General features: G+C 44.6%; 1 protein-coding gene across 1 annotated transcript; it reads right to left on the minus strand.

The window, feature by feature from the left end:
• Nucleotides 1-8,292: 8,292 nt before the first annotated feature.
• Nucleotides 8,293-9,897, minus strand: MAGEA10 (MAGE family member A10). The gene has a single exon (XM_015128420.2). It carries the CDS (start codon nucleotides 9,895-9,897, stop codon nucleotides 8,785-8,787), a length of 1,113 nt encoding a protein of 370 aa, XP_014983906.1. The 3' UTR covers nucleotides 8,293-8,784.
• Nucleotides 9,898-11,195: the final 1,298 nt, after the last annotated feature.

Below are 11,195 nucleotides of genomic sequence, written 5' to 3' on the forward strand. Positions count from 1 at the left end.
ATGTGCCAGTCTGTTTCTGAGCTCTATTCTGTTTTATTAATCTATGTGTTTATTCTTTGCTAATGGTTATGTCCTCTATCGAATTCATATTTTGAAGCCCTCAGCCCCAGGGTGTCTCTATTTGGAGATGGGGCCTCTAAGAAAGTAATTAATATTAAAAGAAGTCATAAGGGTGGGGCCTCGATTCCACAGGATTAGTGTGGTTATAAGAATGGACACAAGAAAGCACTCTTGTGCTTGCATGAGTGCTCTCTCTCTCTCTCTCTCTCTCTCTCTCTCTCTCTCTCTCTCTCCCTCCCTCCCCCCCCTTTCTCCCTCTCTCTATGCACATATACAGATGAAAGGACAAGAATGAACTTAATGAGAACGGGCCATCTACAAGCTGGGAATAATAAACCCACCCCTCCAGTCCTTTATCTGTGACTTTTAGTCTCCAAAACTGTGAAAAAAAATAGTTTCTGTTGCTTCAGCTAAATAATCCATGCCATTTTGTTATGGAAGCCAAAGCTGACTAAGACATAACCCCAGGTTGTAAAACTTTTCTTCTGCTTTATCCTAGAAAAAAAGTATTTTTGACATTTAGGGCTACGATTCATTTTGAGTTACATTTTTGTATGGGGCAAGGTATGTGCAATGGTTAGTTTTATGTGTCAACTTTTCTAGGCTATAGTACTCAGTTGTGTGGTCAAACACTAGCCTAGCTGTTGCTGTGAAGGTATTTTGTACATGTGATCAACATTTACAATCAGTTGATTTTAAGTAAAGCATTTTATCTCCATAATGTGGGTGCGCCTCATCCAATCAGTTGAAGGTCTTAAAAGACCGAGGTTTCCTGGAGAAGGAATTCTACCACAAGATTGGAACATCAAAACGCTGCATCGGTTTCTAGCCTGCTGGCCTGTCCTGCAGATTTTGAATTACCAGACCTCAGTCACCTGAGACAATTCCTTAAAATATCTTTCTTTCTCTCTCTCCCTTGATTGATAGATTCGATAGATAGATAGATAGATGGATAGATAGATAGATAGATAGATAGATAGATAGATAGATAGATAGAGTGTGGACTGCAATTTAGTTTTGCATATGGATATCCAATTGTTTCAGATCAAATGGTCGAATACACTATCATTTCTCTCCTCTAATCTTCATTTGCATCTTTATCAATAATTAGTTGTCTATATATGCATATATATGTGGATCCATTCCTGGACTTTATTCTCTTCCATTGATACACTGCTATAATTATGACAATTCCACATTATACTGATCATTGTTAGTTTATAAGCCTTGAAATGAAGTAGGGTAACTCCCCCGACTTTGTTCTATTTTTTAAAGTTTTCTTGGCTATTCTAGGGCCTTTACACTTCTATATGAATGTTAGAGTCAGCCTCTCAATTTATGTTTAAACAATTCTGGAATTTTGATTTTTATTGCATTGAATCTATCAAAAACTTTGAGGGCAAGTGACATCTTAATATTCAGTCTTTTGACTCATGAATAAAGTTTATGTCTCTGCTTACTTAGATCCTCATTAAATTTATCTCCCTAATGTTTTATAGTTTTCCATTGATCGATCTGATACATCTTCTGTCATATTTATCCACTTAATATTTATTGTCTAATGCTATTTTAAATTGCGTTGGTTTTGTCTCAATTGCCAGTTGCTCACTGCTAGTATAAAACCACAAGTATAATGATCTATATCTAGTGACATTGCTAAACTCTTATTAGTTGTAGAAGCTTTTTTTAGATAGATAGAATTGTCTCTATATACTCTTATTTTCTGCAGATAAAGACAGTTTTATTTGTCCCTTTCCAATATGAAGGCCTTTTAAAAAAAACCTATTACACTGGACAGAACCTCAGGCACATTGTTGAACTATTCTCAACACTGCCCTGTTCCATGAACTCGTCAGTCTTAGGTTTTAGTTTCCTACATGCAAATATCCTGCATAATTTCTGGCATGAAAATCTGCCTCATTCACTCTACACTGTTAAAATCCATGCCTGGGTACTACATCTACTGAGATGAGCATGACCCCACAGTTGAAAGAAGACACATAAGATATCCAGTGGAACAAGCGTGTTCACTGGAGTTTGACAGCTTGAACGCCGTGATTTCAGACTGGGGAAAACTGAAACCCCAGGAGACTTCTAAAGATACTTTTCCATCGGTAATATGGAAAAGTTCCTTGGTAGTATGCAAGTGAGTGGTCCTCAAGATGCATAAGAGAAATTTTTAGGAGGGAAGTAGGATGATTCACATCTACACATATATTTAAACACAGTCAGATTACCTTGGAGAGATTTCTGGTAAGACATACAAAAACTAGATAATGGTGGGAGAACACAGAAGGAAGCACTGAAATGAGGTGACTTTGGGAAAAGGCTTAGAGGAATTACTCTCTCCCTGCCATGTGACCCACCCAAGTTGAACATGGGAGGAAAGGAGCACCGCTACTCAGTTTGGGAAAGTTCTTTAGGAGTGCTAAAGAAATGTCCCCTTTTTCTTCAATCAGAGCATCCTGGCTTTGTCATCAGACTCCCCTCTTCCCTCTCCCCATGCCCCTTCCCCTCTCCCACCCATGACAATGTCCTTGTGGTGCTTTGTGATGTCTAAGCCTCTCACCCCTCAGAGCCACCATTGGCTGGGCAGTGGCTTGCTGATCCATCAAAGCTCATGGATATGGCCTATTGTCACTGTGGAAGGGAGCGTATATATAAGGAGGCCAGGAGGTGTGGAGTAGACGATTGAGTGACACTGACATGGTGAAGATGACCAGGAAACCACAAATCTCCAGCCCAGGTGTCAAAGAACAACCACCTGACAACCCCAAAGAGGAAAGGAACAGGAAGGCCCCCTGTCAAACTAGGTCTAAGTCCTATCAATGTGAGAGAAGCTCCTCTTAGTTTTCCCCTTGACTGCTCCCTCCCAAGACTCCTACCTGTCCTCGCCTGGCACACCCCCACCCCAGCCTGTACCCCTTCTCCTGAAGCCCCTGTTCCCACCCCTCCTTCATCCTCTTCCCCAAAAGCAGTCCCCTTCTGTGATCTCCATGTTGTCCTTTCAGGTTCCTAAGACCACCAGGAAGGGAAAAGGAAACCTTTTCAGGAATTCCAGGAAAACAAACAAAAAACAAAAAACCTCCCTGGGCAACCAGTAATTTCAGGGCAAGACCAGAGAACTCAGATTTACCTGAAAAGTTTCCAGAGGTCTAACCCCAAATAAATAGCCAACAGGGTCTACAGTACATTTTACACCCCACAGGGTACACCCCATGGTGATCAATATAAAAAGAACCTGTTGTAAAATGATGTGTGTGTGTGTGTGTGTGTGTGTGTGTGTGTGTGTGTGTGTTCTAGGATGGTGGGGAGGGAGGAAGGAGGGAAGAGGTGGGAGTTTGGGAAGGGAGGAAGGTGGGATCCTCTTCAATTCCTTTAAATTCAACTTGCTCTTCTTTCTTTAGTTTCCTAGAGTGGAAGTTTTGGTTATTGATTTTAGATTTTATTTTCTAATATAAATATTTAAAATATGCTATACATTTTCCCCAAGGACTACTTTAGCTGAATCCCTCAAATTTTTGTACTTATATTTTTATTTTCATTCAACTTAATGTATATTCTAAAATTCTCCTAAGACTCCCTCTTTGATCCATAGGTTATTTAGGAGCATATTTTAAAATTTACAATATTTGAGCATTTTTCAGTTATCTTTGTATTTGATTTTGAGCTTAACTACCTTATGATCTTCAAGAAGCATCTTCAAGAATATGCTTTTTATTATTTCTAATATTTTCAATTTGTAAGATTTGTTTTATGGCCCAGAATACCATCTATCTTGGTAAATATTTTATGCACACTTGAGAGGAATGTTTATTCTGCTATAATTGGATGCAATCTTTATTTGTTTGTTTGTTTAAAATTTTAATCAGGTAATCTATCTTTCCTTGTTTCGTGCTTACTTTTTCTCTGAAATACTGAGAAACAATTCAGAGAGTTTTGACAAATACATAGTCCCATGAAACTATAACCACAGTGAAGGTGCAAAATATATTCATTATCCCCAAAAGTTTCTTCCTGTGCTTTTGCAGTAAAACCATTCCTTCAGTAGAAGTGACTTGAGGTGAGCAGAAGTAAGCATCTGCCAACCATGAGCACTTTCCCTATTAACAAAGGCAGGTGGGCACAGAAAGTGGCAGTTGCTTTCACACACAGGCAGCATCGAGGAAGAAAATCAGATCAATAGTGTCATAGAAGGCCAGCTTGCTCACCTGGTCATAGGCTGTCCCTCCCTTTCTTGTGCAAGGCCTGCCCCCAAGTATGGCTCTACTTTCCTGGCCTCCTTAACTCAGATGAGTGACTCATACCACCTCACCATCTCCCCTACATCCCCCACAGACTGGATTAAGGGCCTTGTCACATTGTTTTGTTACCTCATATTTCCTCAGCATGTATTCAATAAATTTGCTGGATGAATGAATGAATGAATGAATGAATGAATGAATGACTGTATGAATGAAATTATCAGGCATGGGAATTCGCTGATTCAAAGTGTGGAACCGGCCCCTGTGTGGGCCTCCTGCCTTCATAAAGAAACCCACAGTTCCCTTACCTGTGCTCACTTCAGTTCAGAATTCTTGTGGAAAATACCATGACAGGGTCACTGCAGATGACTTCTCCTCAGGCCCAAACAGTGTCTTGGAGGTGAGGATGCTCCCAGCAGGACGGTGCATGATGCTTTTTGCATTGGACCCCACATGTTCTGTCAGTTTAACAATGAAGGCTGCAATCTCCACAGGGTTTCCATCCAACTTGCCCATGTCCACACCTTTGGCCAGCCCTCTACCCCAGACAGTGTCTGGTGGCAACACGGGCCAGTGATTACACCCCAAGACACCTGTCCCCTTGTGTGCCAAGAGCTCAGAAGACACAGGAGGCCATATGAGTCAGGGATACCAGCTGGATTATTTTCAAGGCATGTCCACACAAACCCTTCATCTGCAGAGTCTGAGCTGATTAGTCCCAGGGCACTCTTCCTCCAATTTCCCCTCCATGCAGCCCCACTACCACCTTCCACTGATCATTGGCATTCCTGGTGAGTCTCAGCTGTTGATCATCAGTCAGCAACCCACACACATAGCCCAACCTCTATGGAGAGTCCCCAGGGGATAATTCACCAGCCCCAGTAGGCATAAAGACAGGTCCCAGCCCTGGGATGCTGGCAAGGGTGCACAGGGCCACTGGAGTTGTCAAGAGAAGTAGCTCGCCCAGAATGATGCAGGGAGCCAGCCATATTCTTCCTGACAGAGGGAGGGGAATCTTGAAAGAGCATAAGGTGTCCAACATGCCGCTAATGCCTTCAGCCAACAGTCCTGCCCATTAAGATCACAGAGCCACATCCTGTTGACGATGATGGTGTCCAGATTTCCCAAGTCTATCCCTGTTTGTTGCCCTGTCCTCCTTCGCCACTTCCCACTTCTCTCCCTCAGGTCTCTGCCCCCACGGGGCTGAAATCTGGATTCAGAGCTGAGTGGCAGCCTGCCTGGGGCTCTGTGGACTTGATTTCACATGTGGTCTCTCTCATGGACTCTGGTAATTGCTCTTCCCTGCATCCTCCTAACGCCCCTTGCCAGCCGAGGATGTCCTGTCTGCTCTCCTTCCCTGGCTCCTGACCAAATCCTTTGAAAGCAGAGGAGAAGATGAATGGCCCTTTCAACGTAAATTTCTACATAAATTTGGCTTTGGGCACTGATATTTAGACATCCGCTATAAGAGAGATTTCCCGGAATGGGGCAGAACACTCAGAGTACTTCTGCAGGGTGTAGGCACGCTCCGTGTCACAGGGAGAACAGGCGATTCTGGGCTTCTCTACTGTGTTCTGGGCACAGCCTTTAGCAGAGACCACAGTGACAAGCTATGCAGCAGGCCAGGTTCCAGATTTTCACAGGAGGGAACACTGGGGACAACCAAGGAAAGGGTGCTGTAATGTGGGGAAGTGCTGGCTCTGAACAGAAGTGCCAGCTCCTGGGTAGAGTCAGCTCTCAAGGAACCCTGGGGATTGACACAGGAGGTCCCTGGATTAATAAGGTCCACAGGCCGCCCTGAAATGGTGTTTGATTCTCATTGTCACTTTCTCTAGGCCTACTACTGATACTTTGGACTCAGAGTTCCTATTTTTGTCACCTGAAAGATATAGTACAGTGCTGAGAAGAGAAATGAAGTATTATTCAGGAGGTCGGCCTCAAGCTGGGAGGAGTGGGAACAGCATGGGATCTACAGAAATTCAGACCAGCAGTCTGGTTTCAGCCCTGTTACTTACTAGCCATGTGATTCTGGGAAATGCCCAAGCCCTGTGAGCCTTGGGTTCTTTATCTGTGAAGCAGGTGTGATAAGCCCTGTCCAATAGGACTACTGGTGTATGAGCAATATAAGTGAAGCACCTGGCTTAGGGCCTGGCATATTTAGAAGTTTAATGAATGGCAGATGGCTGTTATTTCTAATATTATTTGACCTCAAATCCCACCACAGTCTACTCAGCATTTTTTGTTGTCATTATTATCCAGTACATCTCAGAATATGCAGCTCAATGGGACATGGAATCCCAAATCAGTCACAAATGTTGCTTCATAAATAAAACTCTGTAAATTTTCCCTCTTAAGAGGATGTATTTTCAAAATTTCATGTGCAGGAGTTTCTCCCTGCTGGATGCTGCTCAAAGCTCATGGAATATGAGTCAAGTATCAACTCCTTCCCTCTCTGCAAGGTTCTTTTCCATCCAAATCATGATTTTCATTCATTTCGTCACCAAATTCTAGCCCTTGCTTAGTGTTGTACAAATTACATAAAAAATGACCCAATTAAAATGTTTCTCTAATGGAGTCAGCTAACTTCTAGGCATCAATTCATAGGCTTATTTATTATGAGATCCTTATCTCTCAGGAGACCCTTGCATAAGATGAGCATCTATCACCTAGTTATTGTGCTATGTTCAACTGCACTGAGACAAGAGTGCAGAACACCTTCCATTCCTGCCCCAGGTGGACTCTTCTCTGTTCATCCACCACCCAAAAGGAACTGCTCAGAGCAGTTTTACATCCCAGGATTTTCTCTCTCAACTATGTGAGGCTCTGACCCTGGCACCACCCAGCTTCTTTGGATTCATCTTCACCAGAAGGAACTGCAGTTTCTCAAAGCCCCAAAAGTCCTGGCTCAGGAGATGTACGTGACCACTGTCACCTACAGCCCAATATTCTCATCCCTGTCTTACTTTTCCTCTAGGTCTTAGAGGATATCTCACCACCTTATTACTTGACTGCAGCCCCTAGACTCTACCACCCTATGGGTAAAGGTGGTTCTGACTTAACATTTCCACTACAGACCCAGGGCCTTCCAAAGACCAGATGCTCAGTGGATGTTTGGGGAAAAAAATGAACCAGTGAGCAAAGGTTTCATTTATTACAGTTTAATTTCGACTTAACAAAGATCCAGGGATATAACTTCTAACTTTGCAGGACGATAAAATAAAAATAATAAACAAATAAAAATACTAACACTTAACATTATTTTCTCTATTTTACTATTTTTTATATGTCCAAGAAAATTACTATTCTAGTTCCATGTTATTTTATTACAGATTACAAATAAGATCGAAGGGTTCCCAATTTGTTTTACAGAATAGCAAAACTCTTTCTTAAACTGGATAAACAGAAATAAATGTGTGACCTTAGATTCTGAAGCTCATAAACTCTCTAGTAAAAGTAACAACATTTTAAAATACCAAGAAGAGGCTGGGTGCAGTGGCTTACACCTGTTATCCCAGCATTTTGGGAGGCTGAGGCGGGCGAATTACCTGAGGTCAGGAGTTCGAGACCAGCCTGGCCAACATGGTGAAACCTCATCTCTACTAAAAAATACAAAAAGTAGCCAGGTATGGTGGCACGCACCTGTAATCCCAGCTACTCAGGAGACTGAGGCAGGAGAATCGCTTGAACCCAGGACCCAGGAGGCGGAAGTTGCAGTGAGCTTAGACTGCCCGGGCACTCCTGCCGGGGCAATAGAGTGAGACTCTGTTAAAAAAAAAAAAAAGAAAAAAAAGAAGGAGAAGGAGAGAGAAGAGAGAAGAGAAGAGAAGAGAAGAGAAGAGAAGAGAAGGGAAGAGAGAAGAGAAGGAGGAAGAGGAAGCGGAAGAAGAAGAAATACCAAGAAGAAAAGAAAAGAAGTTCTCAAGTTATCCAAAGAGAACAGTAAGACAAAGACGTTATGCACTGTATTTTCCTCAGCCTCAGCCTGGCCCTCCACTACATACTTCATTGATTTCTCTTTTCATTTGTTTTCGTAAATTAAAAAAAAACAAAAACAAAAAACTGACATGCAATTGTAGATATTTATGAGGTAAAATTTGATGTTCTGATTCATGTATATGTAGTATAATGATCAAATCAGGTAGTGTATCCATCACCTCATGCGTTTATCACTTCTTTGTGGTGACAATATTGAAAAGCCTTCCTTTTAGCTATTTTGTAATATACAATATCTTAATGTTAACTATAGTCATCCTACTGCACAACAGAACACTAGAATTTATTCCTCCTGTTTAAATGTAATTTTCCATGTTGGCTAACTGCTTCCAAGCCCCTCTTCTCCTTCCTCTCCCCAATCTCTGGTAACTACTGTTCTACTCTCTACTTCCACGATATCAACTTTTTTTTTTTTTATTCCACATATGAGTGAGATCATGTGGTATTTGACGTGCCTTTTAAAACACAGTGAAGAATCTGTCTTACTTTATTCAGGGTAGGAGAAGCTGCCTGTAGTACTAGAACTTGCACTGGCCATGGCAGTAGTATCATCTGTGGTGGCAATTCTAGCCTGGGCTCTCTCTTCCTCATCTTTCAAAGCCTCCTCATACCACAGTGGGAAGGATCTGGGATCACTCCCATTTACCTTGGCCAAAAATTTCAGGAGACTCATCTTCCTAATTTCAGCATGGGCCCTTGGACCCCACAGGAACTCATACCGTGCAGGATCACTGCCAGGCACCTGCCGGTATTCCAGGTAGTTTTCCTGCACCCAATCTTGGGTGAGCAGCTTCCTGGGCTCCCCATAAATGAAGTGCTCCATCCCATCATACAGTCCCATCATATTCAGTGCTTCCCAGATGACCTCCTCAGGGGTGCAGTAGCCCTCTATGAAGATTATGCTTAGGATAAGTATGAGAATGCCAGTCTTGGGCATGCTCTGGACATCACTCAGCATCCCATCATAGGTGAGGCCCAGGGAGGTGACAAGGACAAAGGAGTGGCCAGTGGGGTCCAATTCCTTTACATCAATGCCAAAGACCAGCAGCATGCACTCGGAGGCTTCACTGAACACCACGGGGAAGTGTTCTTCATAATTTTTTATGACACTCTCCAGTATTTCTGCCTTTGTGATCGGCTCCTTCGTTTGATACTTGGAGAGCAGGAACTCCACCAAATCAGTCACCTTTTCATCTATCTCACTTCTGGGTAAAGACTCATTGTCTGGCAGGGCCTGTAGGGTGCTTGGACTCTCCTCCTTTTGGCTGCCGAAGCCCTCATCAGATTGGTCTAATGGAAGGGAGGCAATGACTGAGGGAGAGGAGCAGGCTATCTGAGCACTCTGGGGAGGATTTGGTGTCCCTTCATCAGCAGAAACCTCTTCTGGGGTGCTTGGTATTAGAGGATAGCAGGAGGAGGAGGAGGAGGAAGAGGAGGAGGAGGGAAAAGAGGATGGAAAAGAGGAGCTGGTGGAAGTGGATGATGAAGCATCCTCCTCCACAGCTGGGGGAGCCTGTGCACCCTCGAGGCCCTGTGTCTCACTTTGGGATTGAAGGTCTTCTTCAGGCATGCAGCGCTGACGCTTTGGAGCTCGAGGCATGATGACTCTGATCAGGGTAGCAGGTGGGAGAGTGGGCAGGAGTTGAGCGATGGGGACCCACAGGCCTGGGGAGAGAGGGAGGGTGTAAGTGGCCACAGCTGAGAACCACACTCTGGAGGTTCTAACAAAGGCCAACTTACAGGTCTTCTCTTTCAGTGCTGCTCTGTGGTGTCCCACAGCTCTTGACCTCTTGGTCTCCCTGTCCCCTGATAACCTGAGGAAGGAAGTGAGAGATGGCTCCCTCAGGATGCAGCCAGCAGAGGCCAAGGCTCCAGGACTGACAGTAGGGTAGCTGGAGTTGATGCAGTGGGGTCCACTTTGTCCTGGAGCAGGTGGGGCCCTTGGTACACATTCAGGGCATGCACCTCACCTTGACTCCTGGCACTGTCTGGGCCCTCTCTGCTCTGTGACCTGAAAACACCGCCTTAGACCAAGGCCTCACCTCACAGTCTCTGGAGCTCCTGGAAGAGGAACTGAGGGACCCTCAGAGTTCAGGCTGCAAGCACAGCCCCAGCCTCCCAGTGTTGTCAGGAGGGCGGGCTGGACTCTGTGAGTTCCACACTACTCTGGGGTGGGTAGTCCCCTCTGTGCTCACACAGGGGCTCTCACCTTTCTCCTGGAGAAGCCTGGACCCTGCCCCTTTGCTGGTCTAAGAAACTCTCAGATCAAAAGTTTACATCCTAATACAAAATAGAAGACATGAGGGGACCCACATCTGGTCACAACTGCGGAGGTCCTCCCAGAAAAGACAGCAAAAGGTGGCCATATTCAGCTGGGTCCATGTGTCCTGGGGTTAGGAGCCTGCTTGGTCTTCATCTTGATGCCTGATAGGACCTGGGACCCTCCCTTTGTGGACCTGAGGCCACTTCCTTAAACCAAGGCCCTATCTCCAGGAGACATGGAAAGAGGAAGTGAGGGGAGTCCATCTACCCACAGTTCCCTATGAATTCCCGTGGCTGACGGAGGGGCAGGGTGGGGCTGAATCCTGTGCGTTTGGAGAATGGTGTCCCCTCAGTACTCACCTTGACTCCTGGCAGGGTCTGGGACCCTCCCTCTGCTGACCCGAGTGCAGCTCCCTTAGACCAACACCTCCCCCTCCCAGAGACCAGTGATCCTTGTATAAGACAGGGTGCCTCAGCAGACTGCCCTGACTAGGTTCTCCAGAGTGACAGTAGGGTCATGGCAGATTTCTGTGGGGCCCCTATCTGTGTTATGGGCTGGGGATATCCTCAAATTTCCCTCAGGTTCCTTACCTGGACTCTTGTCAGATCCTGCGACTCACTGTGTCTGTAGAAAAG

The sequence above is a fragment of the Macaca mulatta genome, chromosome X, assembly GCF_049350105.2.
Source record: "Macaca mulatta isolate MMU2019108-1 chromosome X, T2T-MMU8v2.0, whole genome shotgun sequence".
Classification (NCBI taxonomy): Eukaryota; Metazoa; Chordata; class Mammalia; order Primates; family Cercopithecidae; genus Macaca; species Macaca mulatta.

Excerpts from the sequence above, each read along its gene's own strand:
- MAGEA10 (XM_015128420.2), bottom strand. The coding sequence starts at position 9,897 with ATGCCTCGAGCTCCAAAGCGTCAGCGCTGCATGCCTGAAGAAGACCTT.